The sequence below is a fragment of the Gopherus flavomarginatus genome, chromosome 10 (assembly GCF_025201925.1).
Source record: "Gopherus flavomarginatus isolate rGopFla2 chromosome 10, rGopFla2.mat.asm, whole genome shotgun sequence".
NCBI lineage: Eukaryota > Metazoa > Chordata > Testudines > Testudinidae > Gopherus > Gopherus flavomarginatus.
Window position 1 is genome coordinate 40,597,257 of NC_066626.1, and position 20,188 is coordinate 40,617,444.

The 20,188-nt window shown below is 47.1% G+C and overlaps 1 protein-coding gene across 1 annotated transcript in view; it reads left to right on the forward strand.

Moving 5' to 3' along the window:
- Positions 1 to 20,188, forward strand: part of CIR1 (corepressor interacting with RBPJ, CIR1) — a 48,929-nt gene that overhangs the window by 1,455 nt on the left and 27,286 nt on the right. The window contains exons 2-7 of the mRNA XM_050969034.1: positions 8,969 to 9,063; positions 9,712 to 9,785; positions 12,705 to 12,718; positions 12,822 to 12,877; positions 13,299 to 13,347; positions 13,536 to 13,653. Of these exons, the coding sequence (XP_050824991.1) occupies positions 8,969 to 9,063; positions 9,712 to 9,785; positions 12,705 to 12,718; positions 12,822 to 12,877; positions 13,299 to 13,347; positions 13,536 to 13,653 (406 nt within the window). The remainder of the gene's footprint in view (positions 1 to 8,968; positions 9,064 to 9,711; positions 9,786 to 12,704; positions 12,719 to 12,821; positions 12,878 to 13,298; positions 13,348 to 13,535; positions 13,654 to 20,188) is intronic.

The following is a 20,188-nucleotide window of genomic DNA, read 5'->3' on the forward strand; positions in this document are numbered from 1 at the left end:
ACACCGCCCCGGCCACAGCTCCCTCCTCCGGTACGGCCCCCCGACACCGCCCCGGCCACAGCCCCCTCCTCCGGTACGGCCCCCCGACACCGCCCCGGCCACAGCCCCCTTCTCCGGTACGGCCCCCCGACACCGCCCCGGCCACAGCCCCCTCCTCCGGTACGGCCCCCCCGATACTCCCGCGGCCGGAGACACTGACCTCCGGTACAGCCCCCCCGACACTGCCCCGGCCACAGCCTCCTCCTCCGGAACAGCCCCCCCCGACACTGCCCCGGCCACAGCCTCCTCCTCCGGAACAGCCCCCCCCGACACTGCCCCGGCCACAGCCCCCTCCTCCGGTACAGCCCCCCGACACTGCCCCGGCCACAGCCCCCTCCTCCGGAACAGCTTCCCCCCCGACACTGCCGCGGCCTCAGCCCCATCCCCCGGAACAGCCCCCCCCGACACTGCCCCGGCCACAGCCCCCTCCCCCCGGTACGGCCCCCCGACACCGCCCCGGCCACAGCCCCCGCCCCCGGTACGGCCCCCCGATACCCTCGCGGCTGGAGACACTGACTTCCGGTACGGCCCCCCGACACCGCCCCGGCCACAGCCCCCTCCTCCGGTACGGCCCCCCGACACCGCCCCGGCCACAGCCCCCTCCTCCGGTACGGCCCCCCGACACCGCCCCGGCCACAGCCCCCTCCTCCGGTACGGCCCCCCGACACCGCCCCGGCCACAGCCCCCTCCTCCGGTACGGCCCCCCGATACTCCCGCGGCCGGAGACACTGACCTCCGGAACAGCCCCCCCCCCGATACTGCCCCGGCCACAGCCTCCTCCTCCGGAACAGCCCCCCCCCCGATACTGCCCCGGCCACAGCCCCCTCCTCCGGTACAGCCCCCCGACACTGCCCCGGCCACAGCCCCCTCCTCCGGAACAGCTTCCCCCCCCCGACACTGCCGCGGCCTCAGCCCCATCCCCCGGAACAGCCCCCCCCGACACTGCCCCGGCCACAGCCCCCTCCCCCCGGAAGAGCTCCCCGACACTGCCCCGGCCACAGCCCCCTCCTCCGGTAGAGCCCCCCGACACTGCCCCGGCCACAGCCCCCTCCCCCCGGTACGGCCCCCCGACACTGCCCCGGCCACAGCCCCCTCCTCCGGAACAGCTCCCCCCCGACACCGCCCCGGCCTCAGCCCCATCCCCCGGAACAGCCCCCCCCGACACCGCCCCGGCCACAGCCCCCTCCCCCCGGAAGAGCTCCCCGACACCGCCCCGGCCACAGCCCCCTCCTCCGGTACGGCCCCCCGACACCGCCCCGGCCACAGCCCCCTCCTCCGGTACGGCCCCCCGACACCGCCCCGGCCACAGCCCCCTCCTCCGGTACGGCCCCCCGACACCGCCCCGGCCACAGCCCCCTCCTCCGGTACGGCCCCCCGACACCGCCCCGGCCACAGCCCCCTCCTCCGGTACGCCCCCCCGACACCGCCCCGGCCACAGCCCCCTCCTCCGGTACGCCCCCCCGACACCGCCCCGACCACAGCCCCCTCCCCCGGTACAGCCCCCAGACACTGCCCCGGCCACAGCCCCCTCCTCTGGTACAGCCCCCCGATACTCCCGCGGCCGGAGACACTGACCTCCGGTACAGCCCCCCCGATACTGCCTCGGCCACAGCCCTCTCCCCCCGGAACAGCCCCCCCCTCAATATTGCCTCGGCCACAGCCCTCTCCCCCCCGGAACAGCCCCCCGATATTGCCTCGGCCACAGCCCCCTCCCCCCGGTACAGCCCCCTGACACTGCCCCGGCCACAGCCCCCTCCCCCGGAACAGCCCCCCCCGACACTGCCCCGGCCACAGCCCCCTCCCCCGGAACAGCCCCCCCCGACACTGCCCCGGCCACAGCCCCCTCCCCCCGGTACAGCCCCCCGACACTGCCCCGGCCACAGCCCCCTCCTCCGGAACAGCTCCCCCCCGACACTGCCCCGGCCTCAGCCCCATCCCCCGGAACAGCCCCCCCCCGACACTGCCCCGGCCACAGCCCCCTCCCCCCGGAAGAGCTCCCCGACACCGCCCCGGCCACAGCCCCCTCCTCCGGTAGAGCCCCCCGACACCGCCCCGGCCACAGCCCCCTCCTCCGGTAGAGCCCCCCGACACCGCCCCGGCCACAGCCCCCTCCCCCCGGTACGGCCCCCCGACACCGCCCCGGCCACAGCCCCCTCCTCCGGTACGGCCCCCCGACACCGCCCCGGCCACAGCCCCCTCCTCCGGTACGGCCCCCCGACACCGCCCCGGCCACAGCCCCCTCCTCCGGTACGGCCCCCCCGACACCGCCCCGGCCACAGCCCCCTCCTCCGGTACGGCCCCCCGACACCGCCCCGGCCACAGCCCCCTCCTCCGGTACGGCCCCCCGACACCGCCCCGGCCACAGCCCCCTCCTCCGGTACGGCCCCCCGACACCGCCCCGGCCACAGCCCCCTCCCCCCGGTACGGCCCCCCGACACCGCCCCGGCCACAGCCCCCTCCCCCGGAACAGCCCCCCCCGATACTGCCTCGACCACAGCCCTCTCCCCCCCGGAACAGCCCCCCCCCCCCCGACACTGCCTCGACCACAGCCCTCTCCCCCCCGGAACAGCCCCCCCCCCCCGACACTGCCTCGACCACAGCCCTCTCCCCCCCGGAACAGCCCCCCCCGACACTGCCCCGGCCACAGCCCTCTCCCCCCGGAACAGCCGCCCCCGACACTGCCCCGGCCACAGCCCTCTCCCCCCGGTACAGCCCCCCGACACTGCCCCGGCCACAGCCCTCTCCCCCCCGGTACAGCCCCCCGACACTGCCCTGGCCACAGCCCCCTCCCCCCGGTACAGGCTTCCGATACCCCCGCGGCCGGAGACACTGACCTCCGGTACATCCCCCCGATACTGCCCCGGCCACAGCCCCTTCCGCCCCGGTACAGCCACTAACCCCTGGTACAACCCGCAGCTACCACCCTGGCCAGAGACACTGACCCTCAGTACAGCCTCTACCGGAGACACTGATCTCCAGCAGAACTCCCTGATACCACCCCAACCAAAGATACTAACCCTTGGTACAGCCCCAGCCGGAGCTACTGACCCCTGGTACACCGCAGCCCGGTATGGCCCCGGCTGGAGACACTGACCCCCCGTACAACCCCTTGGTACTGCACAGGGTGGAGCCACTGACCCCTGGTACTACGCCCTGATACCACCCTGGCCAGAGCCGCTGACCCCCAGTACATTCCTTCCCACCCCCTGGGTAACCGCTCTGGTAAATTTGGGCCATATATTTTTTTCCTCCAAAAGGAGTCCTAATTTTGATGGGGCTTGGCCATATCATGCTGGTTATTGACCTGAAGCAACTTGGGTTTGACAGTTTTAGAGTGTAACAACTTTGTTCTAGAAAACAAAATGTCTAAAACTGGCTGTCATACATGCTATGACTTGTAGAGAGTGGTGAGACAGCATTCAGGAGAGCTTGGGGACTAGTCAGGGGATGATGCATGACTCAGCGGAATATTTATTAAACGTTCCTTGTGCTTGCCCTAAGTAACCATGTAATCTTACTGATGTCACCTCTGCCATTCCACCACATACCCTGTCTACTGCTTTGTTTTGCTTTGCATCAATTCTGAAATTAAATTGTAAACATTTTGGAGCTGGTGCCCTGTATTTGAATGCAACTCCATGCTGATCCAGTTGCTGGATTTAGGGACCATCAGCATGGATTCATTGGCAGAAATGGGTTTCAGTCTGTATTATGAGATGCAAACCACACTTTGGGCACAGTAAAATATTAGATAATAGTACCTCTAAAGAGGGCTGGCCTTAGGGGTGGGTCACCCGGGCAGCCGCCCAGGGGCACCGTGGTCAAGAGGACACTGGGCGGCAGTGCAGAGGTGCTCCTTGTCAGGATGGATTCAGAAGCTTTTCCTGGTTAGCAGGGAAGCGCTGGGTGGTGGAGTGCCCAGTTTTCTCCCTGCTTCCTCCCAGTGGAGGAACATGGGGGAGGGGTGAGCAGTGATGCACAGATGCTGCTCACTCCCCAACATTCCTCCATGAGCCCAGGGGACTGTGGGGGGAGCGAGGAGCAACACCAATCACTCTGTGCATCCAGATCACTTACCTCACCTGAACTGTGCTGTGAGGTGAGCATCAAGATTTGCTGCTCTGTTGTCTTCCCCTTACACAGCCCCGGGTGGCAGAAGTGACCAGGATGCAGGAAGCCCTGACCTTGCTTCTCCCGTCACAATCTCCTAGGGGTGTGTTGGAGAAGCAGCATTGGAGTGGGGAGTGAGCAACAAAGCCAGCTGCTCCATGCATCCAGGTCAATTTCCCTATGTAGGTGAAAGAGGGGGCACAATGCAGGGGTTGGGGTGCAGGATGGGGGTGCAGGGGTTGGGGAGCCCACGAGGGCCAGGCAATGGGGGAGGTAGCACCTGGGAGGACAGGATATCAAAATACAAGTTCGCCCAGGGCACCATTTTCCCTAAGGCTGGTTCTTAAAAAGACAGGAAGTGGGTAATTTCTTGCTCAACTTTTCCAGATTCACATTATTTGATTGTCATGAGAAGTGAGTGTATTGTCAAAGTATTTTAAAAAAATTAAAAAAGGAAGGAGAGCCATCCTGGCTATCAGAGGCAGGTACAATACATCAAGCAGCTGCCCAGGATGGATTTTCACACTGCAGCTATGTCAACAGTAGGCACACTTTACCAGTAGAGGATACCAGTATACTAAATTGGCAAAGTGCTCCTAGGGTGAATGCAGCTTATACTGACAAAGCTGTGCTTTGTATGTGTTTAGTAAAACCACCCTCTCATGATTGAAACAAATTACACTGCTAAAAACAGCTTTGCCAGTGTAGCTGTGTCTACAATATACACCGCTCACCGACTTGGTTGTGCTGACAGAAGTCTGGAGTGTAGACCTTTCCCAGCTTTGTCTATGGTAGAGCTTTTTAGGCCTCCTCTGTACATGAAAATTACTCAGGGTTGAGGTAGGGTTTGAATTTAAAGCAGAATATTGCAGAATGACTCCAGTATGGCCACTTGTATTTTGGAATAAGAATGCCTTTTCCTGATTTAGCTTAATCCACAGTAAGGTCTGGTCTACACTAGGAAATTAGGTCAACATAACTAAATCGTTCAGGGATGCGAAAAATCCACACCCTTGAGCAATGCAGTTAATCCAACCTAACCTTTGGTGTAGACAGTGCTAGGTCAACAGGAGAATTCTGTCAACCTAGCTACCGCCTCTTGGGGAGGTGGATTATCTATACCAATGGGAGAACCCCTCCAGTCAGCATAGGTAGTGTCTTCACTGTTGAACTACAACGATGCAGCTGCCGTTGCCTTTTAAGTGTAGACAATCCATAAGAGTTATCACACATGGCATAGCTAGCTATTCCAGAATAAATTCATGTGTAGACAAACCCTTACCTTGTTTGCTAATTAACTCCAGGTAGTTAACATATTTGTAATAAACATTTGGGGAGAATCCAGACTAACTTTTACATGTATCAGAGTAGTTAATGTGTTAAGTACCTTGAGTTAATGGGGTGTGTGTGGGGGGGAATCACTAGGGCAGACGAACCTGAGTGGCTGGTTATAGCACATAAGGGTTAGGTCCTAATCTTGGCTGTAATCGGGAAACGGATATGATATGGCCACATTAGCACATCTGTTTGCATGATCAGGTCCCTTATTTTAAGAGTCACTTGCATTGACATGTAGAAGTTGGAAATATGTTCTTTATTTCTGCATTTTTAAATGTGAGATTGTGACTTAACTGCATTTTCTGTTAACAAATTATAGCTAGCTAATTATTGCTTCATTGAGAGAAGGACTGTACGCAAGATTGTGCTGTGAGATTGATTAATCTGCACCTAAAAATCAATGTATGATGAGTATAAAATAACTGCATTTAACAGCCCATCTGAGGTGTGACCTCTTACTTTGCCTCTAATATACAACATAAGCCATAAAGATGAGACAATTGTATACTAAAGCTTACAGCCACAAGATAGAAAATTGCACCAATAACAAATGAGGACTCTGGAACAAATTCATTGATAAAAGTGAGCATAGACCTTGACAGAAGGTGCCTGTTCAGGCAAAAGTTTGTTTAGAGGATCAGGGCAGTACAAGGCAGCCCTGACCTCCTGTCCCAGTGGTGAGCAGTGCTGACTGGAGAGAGGGTGTATGGCCAAAGCAGTTGGGCAAAATGTGGCTTCATTATATCCCTTAATCAGCTTCAGTCAGAGCTGCCCCACTACCTGACTGGCAGAAGTCCGGGGGAAAGGGTGGAAACACTATCTGACCTTCCCTGGGGCCAGAATGGTGCAGAGGGGGGTACTTTGGCTTTATTCTATTCTATATAGGTTTTTGTACTGCCCTCCTTACCATAGCGTTGAAGTGTGTTCCTGGTAGTGTCCATTGAAAATATAACACTGAGCTCAGGCAATGACTGTTATTTAGTAACTGCTTTGAGTTCAGCATTGTGCATATCTGTACATGTAAATGCATATGTGCAGTTTTTGTTATTAAGTAACTTAATAGTTTGTAAAGGATCCAAGTGCTGCTAGGTGATTATCACACGATTATCCTTATCCAGGATGGGTGTGATTTATTCTGCTGTTCAGAAACCCACTTTTAGGCTGCAGTCTTGATCCACAGAGTCAGGGACGATGGAAGGTCCCTAAAATTGACAGGGCCATGGGCATCCAAACCATGGCCCCGCTCCCTCACATTGCCCCCATTCCCCAAGGCCCTGCCCCCTCGAGCCGCCCCTCTCCAACACCTCTTCCCATTGCTCACACTTGTGGCTGGTGAAAAGTGGGAGGGCATAGCAGTACCCCTACACAGAGCTGATGTAGCATTGCAGCCAGCTCTTTTTCCTACCCTGCTGAGATGCTTATTTCCAGCAGCCCATCCCAATCCAGGTGACATTCTTCCTCCTGCCACATGTGAGATGATAAAGCTATAATTTGACAATTCATTTTTTATAATTTCTGTGGCATCTCTATAGAGTAAAATAACCTAAAGTTGCATGATGGTAGTATTGCTTCATCTTATTATCCTCTTATACGGTTTATTTAATATTATTTGCTTCATTTCTGTGGGTTAAAACGCCTTAAGTCTTCTCTTATTACAGTCCAACTTTTGCTTTCAGCTATTTTTGATGATGTGCACATCTATAGAAAAATGACCTCTTTTATCTGCATCATTTTGCAGTGCAATGATTGTTTGCTGCACATACAGACCTAGTTGGACATTATTTTATAGGATATAATTTTGTACACAGGCATCCTTTTATTCTGTTTTGTTTATATGAAGAATTTGTAGATGATGTTTGATCATAAGCAGCAAATCACAATTCTAATCATGTTAATAATAGGGCTGTCAATTAATCACAGTTAACTCACACTATTAACTCAAAAATTGTGATAAAAAATTAATCACAATTAATCACACTAACAATAGAATACCAATTGCAATTTATTAAATATTTTGGATGTTTTTTCTTCATTTTTAAATATATCAATTACAACACAATACAAAGTGTACAGTGTTCACTTCATATTATTTTTTATTACAAATATTTGCACTGTAAAAATGATAAAAGAAATAGTATTTTTCAATTTACTTCATACAAGTACTGTAGTGAAATCTCTTTATCATGAAAGTGCAACTTACAAATATATACAAATATGCAGTTGTTACATAACTGCACTCAAACAAAACCTTAGAGCCCACAAGTCCACTCAGTCCTACTTCTGTTCAATAAATCACTCAGACAAACAAGTTTTTTTTACATTTACAGGAGATAATGCTGCGCACTTCTTAATTACAATGGCACCTGAAAGTGAGAACAGGCATTTGCATGGCACTGTTGTAGCTGGCATCGCAAGATATTTACATGCCAGATGTGCTAAATATTCATATGCCTCTTCATGCTTTGGCCATCATTCCAGAGGACGTGCTTCCATGCTGATGACACATGTTAAAAAAATAATGCATTAATTAAATTAGTGACTGAACTCTTTGGGGGAGAATTGTATGTCTCCTGCTCTGTTTTACCCGCATTCTGCCATATAGTTCATGTTACAGCAGTCTCGAATGATGACCCAGCACATGTAGTTCATTTTAAGAACACTTTCAGTGCAAATTTGACAAAATGCAAATATGATACCAATGTGAAATTTCTAAAGATAGCTACAGCACTTGACCCAAGGTTTAAGAATCTGAAGTGTCTTCCAAAATCTGAGAGGGACGAGGCGTGGAGCATGCTTTCAGAAGTCTTAAAAGAGCAACACTCCGATGTGGAAACTACAGAACCCAAACCACCAAAAAGGAAATCAACCTTCTGTTGGTGGCATCTGACTCATGATGATGAAAATGAGCATGCATCGGTCTGCACTGCTTTGGCTCGTTATTGAGCAGAACCCATCATCAGCATGGATGCATGTTCTCTGGAATAGTGATTGAAGCATCAAGAGACTTATGAATCTTTAGCGCATCTGGCACATAAATATCTTGTAATGCTGGCCAGATCAGTGCCATGCAAATATCTCTGCTCACTTTCAAGTTCAACTTTCATGATAGAGACTGCACTACAGTACTTGTATTAGGTGAATTGAAAAATACTATTTCTTTTGTTTTTTTACAGTGCAAATGTTTGTAATAAAAAATAAATATGAAGTGAACACTGCTCACTTTGTATTCAGTGTTGTAAATGAAATCAATATATTTGAAAATGTAGAAAACATCCAAAAATATTTAAATAAATAGTATTCTATTATTGTTCAACAGTGTGATTAACCGTGATTAATTTTTTTAATTGCTTTACAGCCTTGGTTAATATATAAGTAGACTGTGAGACTATATTGTTTTATGTGCATCTCTGCTATAACAGGATTTTACTTATAGGTAATGAACATTTAAGATTAATTTTTAACTAGTGTGTATTTTAAATAGGTATGGATGGCAGAACAGAAAATATCGTATGATAAGAAGAAACAAGAAGAACTAATGCAACAATACCTTAAAGAACAGGAATCTTATGATAATAGGTGAGAACTTCCGCAGTATTAATAAAAGCTCAATTTTCCTTCCTCTCTGTATTCTATGGTATTAAGAAACAGACCATATTCAGGTGCTTGAGGTTGCATCACCACCTGGTTCCATAAGTCCCATAGTCCTAAATGTTTCTCATCATTTTTAACAGTGATTCATAAATTTGAGTCTACTTAAGCAGGGGTCATATAGATTTTGGTCCCTCCTTTTGTTTTGGACCATCATTTTTCTGTTTGCTCCACTAATACTTCAAAAGTTTTATGAGTATTTATCTGATTCATATAAATGCAATACTGCAGTCTCTGCTTGGAGCAACAAGTTACCAGAGATTGCTGCAAATATGTGTGGTACAAGTGCACTAGGCTAAGTCTGCTTTTCATAATGCTGCTAGCACAGAAGGGAAACAGGTGTCTTCTGAAACGTTCATGTATTATGTTATGTAGCAGTGCCTGCAAAGCCATTGACTAATCTCTATATTCTTTTAATATTTAATCTGTAATGTTATCCTAACAAATGGGAAATTGTGAATTATTGTCACAATTCTCTTATGTGCTTTTCATGTCTATTTTAAAATAGCTCTTTTAGTAAATAACGTAAATTTGTGTATTTCCTGTGATATGTCCTAAACTGTTCTTTTAATTTAGATTGCTTATGGGTGATGAACGTGTGAAGAATGGTCTTAATTTTATGTATGAGGCCCCACCAGGAGCAAAGAAAGGTACTTCTGATTTCTTACCATCTTGTGAGAAATTTGATCTAACTATGTTGTGCGCTTGCACAAAAAATGTTGTTAACCTTAAGGTTGTAAAGTCAGGTGCTCAAAAGTTAGGAAATGACATACTTAATGTTGCCCAGGCAACCTTTGTGCACTTGCATTATGAGATGTGCAATCTTTTATGACATGATCACATACTATTGTTTCCACAAGAAAACTGTTTCCCAATGTTCTCTGGAATGAGAAACTTTTTTTTTTTAAGTATAAATATTTTTACAAGATGTACCTTCTGCTGATCCCCAACAATGGTGATCCCTGTTTCCCCTGCCAAATTTCAAGCCTTTGCTCCAAAGCATGGTGGTGCTAGAGCTTCTCACTGAAATGGTTGTAAAGATTTTTTTTCTATTTTAAATCCTGGGCAAAACAACATTTTTTACCCTAATAGTGTTCTCTGAAATACCCTAAGCTTTTTTGCTGAAACTTAAAAAAATCTCAGCCTGAGGCAGAAACCTTGCATGGGAAATGTTAACCCAAATGATTGAAGTTTGGGAAAGTTGTTATAAGTGACTGAAACAGGGTCTTATAATGAGAAGTGTCAGGCAATCTTTCTATAGTAGGACCTGCCTGCAATAGTGTTTTGTAGATATATAGAACACTAGCAGATTTTTTTTCTATTTCTAAGTGAGTTTGTAGTATGAATAAGGTAGTACTTTAACGAATCTAATGTAACGTGCTAAGATTTCTTCTAATTACAAGAGAGTACATCGCTAAAAAGCGTATAACGTTTAATCAGAATAATTAAATAACCCACATCTTGTCAGTATGACCAGAGAGAATCTGAATCCGCATTAGAAGCCCTTGGAAATGAGACAGCTTCTTTGTTGTAAAGTAAGTTCTATAATTTAACTTAAAGGTTCTTAAACCGAGTTTTTAAAAAGACTGTCAATTTAAACAATCTTAGACACAAATGTAATCTTTTAACTTTACTGTTGTTACAAGTAACCCTTAAAATGACTATCTCTGAAATACAGGAATATTGTTTTCCTCTAGTTTTTGTGTTAGTTTACTTTGTGTGTCTGACAGCATTTTGTGTATAGTTGGATTGTCTCTTTCCTGGTATAGTCAATAGGTTTTCCCTGTGTTCCAGTTTCCCTTGAAGTGAGAAACATTTTTTTTTAAGTTACAATTATTGTAAAACCACAAAAATTAGCAAGGGACTGAGGGACAGGCATAGTACCTGAATTAATGTTTTTTTTGTTTTTTTTTGTTTTGGTTTTTATGGTACTTTTAACCAAAGACATTACTATAACTAGAACTTGCCTTACAGTAACAATGAAATGGATTTCCAATGGTTTCTAATGAGAAAACTGGTTGATTGAGTTCCTCTTCATGTCAGCAACCTATGTCCCTGCTAGGAAGTAGAGTAGAACCTTACTAATGAAACAGATTGTGAATTACCACATTTTATAAATTAGCAAGTAAGAATAGTCCTTTGTCAAGATAAATGAACAAATTTTGTGACAAGTACAGTTTAGGTTTAATTATTTATTTCATTTCATAGTCCAGTAGTAAATGTAGGTGAGTATCATAGATTTTGCCCCAAATCCCTAAATGGCCCCCTCAAGGATTGAACTCACAGCCCTGGGTTTAGCGGAAAAGTAATGATAACCAGTAATATGAGATCCTACTACAGCATTATTGTTCAATTGCTACAATGTCGAGTGAGGCTGGTAGAGTTTATGTAAGAATAATCAGATTTGTGGTTAGCTAAGTGAAAATTAATGAGGTTCTACTGTATCCATAAGAAAGCATCCCTGTAGAGAGATGGTGAATAGTTATCCAGGAATAGTGACTGTATTTAGAAAAACCTAAAAAATTCTTAATGTTATAGCATTTGCAGATAATTACTTAACGCAGTGGTTCTCAACCAGGGGTATGCGTACCCCTGGAAGTACGCAGAGGTTTTCCAAGGGGTACATCAACTGATCTAGATGTTGCCAAGTTTAGCAACAGGCTACATAAAAAGCACTAGCGAAGTAAATACAAACTAAAATGGCATACAGATGCTCTATATACTGTACACTGAAATATAAGTACAATATTTATGTTCAATTTGATTTATTTTATAATTATATGGTAATAAAGTATGCAATTTTTCAGTCCTAGTATGCTATGACACTTATATTTTTATGTCTGATTTTGTAAGCAAGTAGTTTTTAAGTGAGGTGAAACTTGGGATACTTGTGGGTACGCAAGACAAATCAGACTCCTGAAAGGGGTACAGTAGTCTGGAAAGGTTGAGAGTCTCTGACTTAAACTTTAAGTCTTAAAGGATCTGTGCCTATATTACTGTTGTATCTAACTCACTGTAATGTATCACTGGACTTTTCCTTAAATCAAAATCTTTGTATGATAAACATTAATTTCATTTTGTGTAATAATGTTTCACTAAGAAATCTTATTTTAAGTATTTTCTCAAGAATTGAAAACGTAGGCCCCAATCCTGTAAGCATTTAAGCACATGTATGACTTCACTGGCATAAGTAGCCCTGTGGAAATCTGAGACTACTCACAGTAGTGAAGTTAAGCTTGTGCATAAGTGTTAGGAGGATCAAGACCCTAGATACTGGCCCATTAGGTTGTTTTGTTACTCTGAACTTCATTTGTATTTACTACTAATGAATGCAGAGCTCAACACCAAGGTGCAAAAATGCTATATAACTTCAGCTATGTCCTCCTTCTCCTTTGTTGTGTTAATTTAAAAAGTCTGAGGGGAGGAAGTTTTATACCTATGTTTCAAGGCAGTATTACAATATTATAAATCTTTAAAATGTTTTGCCTCCAATGTAGATCTCCACAACAGGCTATGTCCGTGATTAATGTCCTGTCTTATTTTTTTTCATGCTTTTCTGTACTTCAAAGAAGAAACCAAAGAGGTAATCCAGCACATCAATTCTTAACACTTTCTTTACAATTACTTAATATAACTTTCAAACCTGATATGAGATTTTCAACATTCTTGTATTTTATGTTTTACAGCAAGAGGGAGAAACTGAGTACAAATTTGAATGGCAGAAAGTAGCCCCACGAGAAAAGTAAGAACTATTTATTTATCTGGATAAAATCCACTCTTTTTGGAGTTAGTTTCCATTTTGTTGTGCTTTCTTTCCTTCTGTTACTTTTCAAGCAGGTGGTTTCTCTTATTCTGTCATGTCTGGTTAATCAAGCTTTTAAAAACTAGAACACACAAAACTCCTCAATCAGCTGTTTTTCTCTTGGTTTTGTTCTGGGTGCATATTTGAAAACACCTGTTTTAGTACTGCACACTTAAGTACGCTTTTAAGTTATTTGAAATTCCTCCCACTTGTGTGTATTGTTTGAGATAGATATGAATCCTATACATCTAACAATGAGATGTTCTTTGGTAGTTTTGTATATGATCGTTTGAAAAACTTCTCTGATTATTTGATTGTATTAATCTTAAGACTTTAATCTGTTTCTTTCTGCATGTAACAGATATGCTAAGGATGACATGAACATCAGAGATCAGCCATTTGGTATCCAGGCAAGTTACATTTACCTTTGAGTGTCTTAGGTGTATTTCAAATGTTTGTCTAACTACATGACATTCACATTAATTATATCTTATTCAGTAAGATAAAACACCTCCTTAGACTTAAGAACATAGCAAATTACTAGAAGACGTGAAATTATATTGTTAACTCAATTATGTCTATGCTGTTTATTCATCAGGTGCGGAATGTAAGGTGTATTAAATGCCACAAGTGGGGTCATGTAAACACTGACCGAGAATGTCCTTTGTTTGGTCTTTCTGGAATTAATGCAAGTTCAGTTTCCAATGATGGATCAGGTAGGCACTAGAAATGCATTTAAAATGTTCTATCTCAGAAAGGACTGACTATAAATCTTGAAGGCATTTCTTAGATCTAAATATTGAATGTACAGGAACATCATGTTTCAAATGGTAGATGAAATAGGAAACAAGAATCCTTGATTCTAAATGTTGTACCTATTGTAATTTCTAGATCATATCTTAGATTCCAAAGATCTAATTATCTAATTAGTAATACGTGAAAAAGAAATCCCATGAACATTGTCCTGGTGACATTGCTTTGCCTCTTTATGTAGGCATCTAGTTCTGATACGGCCTTGTGATGTCTACTTCACATCTACTTTCTGAATGGAAAAAAGATTCTTCTGTGTTGATAAACTAATGAGTTAAATGGACCATCAAAATTGTGTAACCACAATTCAGACTCAAACCATAAGGGCATGGGAAGTAGGGAACACCAGTTCATACTGGTGACATACCGTATATACTCGTTCATAAGCTGAATTTTTTTTAGTAAAAAAGGGAAGCACCAGAAAAGGGGGTTGGCTTATGAACGGGTATAGAGAGGGAGAGGTGGACACAGCCCCTCCCTACAACAGAAGGAGCAAGGAGAGGCAGCAGAGCCAGAAGGGAGGAGGCGGGGCCAGAGTCTCTGCTTTTGGCCAGGCTGCTGTCCCCCCAGCTTCTGAAGCAACTGCAGCTCCGGGGCTGGCAGGCTGCAGCCATGCCATTCGGCCCCGCCCCTCAGAGCAGGCTGTGGCCACACTGCCCAGCCTGGTGGAGCACGCTGTGGCCATGCTGCCCGGTCTGGCCCGCCGGAGCAGGCTGTGGCCGCACTGCCCAGCCTGCCGGAGCAGCTCCAGCCAGGCCAGAGACATCCTCCCCTGGCCCTCCCCAGATAAGGTAGGAAGGGATGGGATGGGGAGTGTGTGGGGGTCCTGGGCTAGGGGTGGAGTCATGTGGGGGGTGGTCACAGGTGTTACTCCCCTGACTCCCAGCTTCTCCCCCCCACCCCCCAAAACTTTCCCCACCAGTTGCTGTCCCGGCCCATCAGGGTAAGCAGCTGGTGCGCCAGGATACTTTGTTTACCTAGGTTTACCTCTGTGCCTGTGGAAGCTTGAGGTAAAGAAACCATCTTGGCCCACCAGCGGCTTATCCTGGTGGCACAGGCGCCAAAGTTTGCTGACCCCTGAATTATAGGGTCGGTTTATGAACGAGTTATAAAAATTTTCCATTTTTACTTATCTATCTTGGGGGGGGGGTTGGCTTATAATCAAACCGGCTTATGATCAAGTACATAGGGTAGTTTGTCTTAATTTCTTAGATCTCTAAAGTGCCTAAATAAATTAATAGACAAGTAATTGAGGCTTAGTTTTCTAAATGCCACATTTTCCCCTTGTGTTAGGTTACCACTACTTCAAGAACAGTGATTTTGCTCTGTCATCTTTCTTGTTGACTAGAAACACTTACACTGCATTTTATTTTTAGATCATACCATCCTTTAAGCAGATGCACATGTGATTTAATACATAGCATGCTATGTTTACTTTGAATGCTTGAATGGGAATTCAATTTTTGTCTTCAGTAATTTGACCCAAGATTGTGATAATTTCACAGTCATAATGAAGTATCTAAGAGTGATTCTAGCTGTACTGAAGAGGTGTGTTACAAAAACATAAAGGAGTCTTCATGCTCTGGCACATTCCACTGCAGACTATAGCAAATCTTATAGTGTGAGAATGAAATGTATTCTCAAGTCATTTCTTCAGGAACGCTATTACAATTGGCACCCTGGTTAACTTTCTGAGCAGAGAGGCCAAGGATAGAAGCTAAACTATGTTGCTTTCATGTAATAACTATTAGTTCTTTTTGCATAGTCAACTTGTTGACGATCTGTCTTATCTAAAGGGACTAATTCAAAAAGTTATTTGGTGTTCCTTTATTGAAAAGTGCCATAAAGCTTTACTTCAAGAAACAGTATATCATGCTGCTTTGCTTTTAAGCATTGTCAGAAGATCATACCATCATAAAAGCAACCATATATACATGATAGCAGTTTTCAGGTATCTAAAAGGGTGTCATCAGGAGGAGGGAGAAAACTTGTTCACTTTAGCCTCCAATGATAGAACAAGAAGCAATGGGCTTAAACTGCAGCAAGGGAGATTTAGGTTGGACATTAGGAAAAAGTTCCTAACTGTCAGGATAGTTAAACACTGGAATAAATTGTCTAGGGAAGTTGTGGAATCTCCATCTCTGGAGATATTTAAGAGTAGGTTAGATAAATGTCTATTAGGGATGGTCTAGACAGTATTTGGTCCTGCCACGAGGGCAGGGGACTGGACTCGATGACCTCTCGAGGTCCCTTCCAGTCCTAGAGTCTATGTGTCTATGAGTATAGTTGTAGATGAGATGGCAGTCTTTCTGAGCCTCTGTATTCAGTGGCTTATAATGTTGTTTACAGCTTAGAAGAAATTTTGATTGGAAAGTTTTACTGGTATATGTGTGTGGGTAGGGGGATGGGGAAATATACTTTATAGCTATTGCTAGTGAGACATGCTTTTATACTCAGAAAATTCAATTTTTGTGCTGAAGTCAATCTTGACATATATAATCATCAAATACTCTTGTGGAATTTAAAAACACTTGTAAATAAGTGTTCACACCGTATTGTGCTTATTTGTCTTCCCATTTATAACTGCACCAAGGCCACGTTTCAGTGTCTTGAAAACCTGACTAGTTTGTCATCAACCCTAAGTAATCTCCGAGTGTGCCAGGCCTTTTCCTAGTCAGGTACCTGTCCCCAGGGCTTCTTCCCAAGCAACTGCTAAGAGCATAGTGAAAGGGATTTAGTACATCTGACATACTTTCCATTTAAACATAAGCACTATAAATTCCACAGTTCGTGTGCTCTGAAGCCAAGCACCTCCTAGCACAGGGGTGGGCAAACTTTTTGGCCCGAGGGCCACATTGAGGTTGCGAAACGGTATGGAGGGCCGGGTAGGGAAGACACCCCCGACCCATCCAACTCTGCCTGCTCCTTGTCCCCAGACCACCCCCTCTTGGGACCCCCCCACCCCATCCAACCCTTCCTGCTCCCTGGAACCCCACCCCCTATCCAACCCCCCCCTCCCTGTTCCCTGACCACCCCCTCCTGGAACCCCCACCCCTAAGTACCCCCTCACCGGATTTGCTGGTGGTTTCAGCAGCCAGTGAGTGGGAGCAGCAGGGGCCAAATCCCAAGGCGCAAAAATCTAGACCTTTTTGGCAGCAAGGATCTATTCAGCTGGTGGCCTCCAGCTCAGGATCGTGAACTAACAAATGTTCCTGAACCATTATGATTTTAATTCCTGAAACGCAATGGCAAAATTTAAGGAACTGTTGCCACAGGAGTCCAGGGGTGGATGCTCGGCCCTAGTTGAGAAGGGAAAATCAGTGGCAAGGGTGTCTCTTCAGGCAGCCTTGGACACAGCTGACTCTGCAACCTGATCCGTGGTTTCAGCTGTAGTTAAGAAGAGAAACTTGTGGCTTCAGTCCTCTGTTACTCTAAGAAGTGCAGCTGACATTGCAGGATCTTCACTTTGAAGGCACATCACTCTTCTCGGCATAAACAGATGCCAAGCTGCATAGTCTGAAGTCTCAAGCCACCCTGAAATCCCTAGTTTACATACTCTGGCTCCTTCTTTATAAATCCCAACTGGCGGCTTGCTTCTACCTGCCACAATCAAGATGAGACTACAGTAGAAGAAAGAGTAGAGGCTATAAAAGGAGGCCTCCATCTCAGTCCTTGTCAGCCTCCGTGCCTGCACCCCCTAGGGTAATTGACAAGGTCTAAGCAGGCCTTTTGATGAGATGCTTGGTGATGATGTTCCAGGATGTACGGATCCAATTTCCCTAATTTTTGTGGACCAGCTGTCCCACTTCTATTAGGCGAGGGCTTGCATTACCTCAGATTACTTGGTGCTATGCATGATAGCACTGGCATACTCAATTCAGTTGTTCCCCTCCTTTCCACCTTCCTTCCCTGTCCCTCTTTAGGCACCCTTCCCAAGAGCAGCTTCTAGCCCAGGAGGTACAGTTGCTCCTAAGGGCGGGAGCAGTGGAGAAGGTTCTGCTGGAGTTAAGGGGCCAGGGGTTCTGTTCCCATTATTTCCTAATCCTGAAAGCTAATGGCGATCTCAGACTGAACCTGGACATGCAGAACTTCAACAGACTCATGAAGAAGCTGAAGTTCCGCATGGTCTCTTTGGCCTCCATTATCCCTTCTCTGAATCCAGGGAACTGGTATCCTACCCTTGATTTGAAGGATACTTATTCTCACATTTTCGTATTTCGGGTTCACAGAAGGTTCCTATGATTCATCGTGACCCATATGCACTACCAATTTACTATCCTCCCATTTGGCCTGTCAGCGGTCCCTTGTATGTTCAGAAAGTGAATGGCAGTCGTCACAGCCTTCCGGAGGAGGTAGGGGGTTTACCTCGATGACTAGCTGATCAGAGGTCAGATCAAGGGCTAGGTGGAGGCAACTGTAAAGTTAATCAACTTTCCAGGACCTGGGGCTGTTGATAAATATGCAGAAGTCTACCTTCTCCCTGGTTCAAAGGATAGAATTCATTGGGTTGATCTTCGACTCGGTCCAGGCCAGAGCCTTCTTCACAGAAACCCAATCCTAAGCTCTAGGGATGCACAAAGAGAGCCTGAAAATCACCCCATTATCATGGGAAGAAACCTCCTGAAGCACTGGGATTTGTGGCATCGTGTTCCTATGTAATGAAAAACAAGAGACTACGGTTCAGAGCTCTTCAGACTTGGCTGGCATCAGTATATGCGCCGGGCCAACACCATTTGGACATGGTGGTCTCACTTCTCCCTTTGGTGATCACCACCCTTCTTTGGTGGCTGGACCTGTGGGCAATATATGCAGGAGTCCCATTCTCGAGGCGCCAACCATCAATGTCTCATTACAGACGTGTCAGCGATGGGATTGGGGGGCTCACTTGAGGTTCTTCAGGTCCTCTGGTCTCTAGAAGAGCTCTCACAATACATCAGCGTGAGGAAACTCAGATCATTGCACCTCGCCTGCCAGGTGTTCCAACCCCACTTGCAGGGCATGTGTGTGGCCTGGTCTACGCTACATGTTTAAACCAAATTTAACAGCGTTAAACCGATTTAACCCTGCACCCGTCCACACAATGAGGCCCTTTATATCGATATAAAGGGCTCTTTAAACCAATTTCTGTAATCCTCCCCGACGAGAGGAGTAGCGCTGAAATCGGTATTGCCGTGTCGAATTAGGGTTAGTGTGGCCGCAAATCGATGGTATTGGCCTCCGGGCGGTATCCCACAGTGCACCATTGTGACCGCTCTGGAAAGCAATCTGAACTTGGATGCACTGGCCAGGTAGACAGGAAAAGCCCCATGAACTTTTGAATTTCATTTCCTGTTTGCCCAGCGTGGAGCTCTGATCAGCACGAGTGACAATGCAGTCCCAAATCCAAAAAGAGCTCCAGCGTGGACCGTACGGGAGATACTGGTTCTGACTGCTGTATGGGGAGACAAATCTGTTCTATCAGAGCTCCATAACAGAAGACGAAATGACAAAGCATTTGAAAAAATCTCCAGGCTATGATAGACAGAGGCCACAGCACAGTGCTGTGTGACAAGCGTAACGGAAAGCCAAAGAATCAAATGGACGGTCATGGAGGGAGGGAGGGGGTACTGAGGACTCCAGCTATCCCACAGTCCCCGCAGTCTCTGAAAAGTATTTGCATTCTTGGCTGAGCTCCCAATGCCTGTAGGGTCAAAAACATTTTCCTGGGTGTTTCAGGGTATATGTCGTCAATTTACACCTTTCCCCTCCCCTGAAAGAAAAGGGGGGAAAAAAACGTTTCTCTACTTTTTTCATTGTCACCCTATGTCTACTGCATGCTGTTGGTAGACGGGGTGCTGTAGCGCTGAATACCAGTATCCCCTTCCTGGTGGCAGACTGCTATCCATCATCATCAGCAGCAGCCCATGAGTGCTCCTGTCTGGCCTCGGTGAGGTCGGCCGGGGGCGCCTGGGTAAAAATGGGAATGACTTCTGGTCATTCCCGGCAGATGGTACAGAACGGCTGGTAACCATCTTCATCATAGCAACTGGAGGCTGAGCTCCATCAGCCGCCCGCCCCCCCCTTGTCTAAAGAAAAGATTCTGTACTGCTTGGACTATCATAGCAGCGGGAGGCTGGGCTCCTCTGCCCGGCCACCCTTTAATGTCCTGCCTGGACTATCATAGCAGTTGGAGGCTTCCTCCCTCTCATTTTATCTCACTAACAAGTCAGTGTTTCTTATTCCTGCATTCTTTATTACTTCATCACACAAATGGGGGGACACTGCCATGGTAGCCCAGGAGGATTGGGGGAGGAGGGAAGCAACAAGTGGGGTTGTTGCAGGGGCACCCCCTAGAATGGCATGCAGCTCATCATTTCTGCGGGATCTCTGGGGCTTTGACACAGAGCGGCTGTGCTCTCTGGTTCTCTAGTACACTTGCCCCATATTCTAGGCAGGACTGAC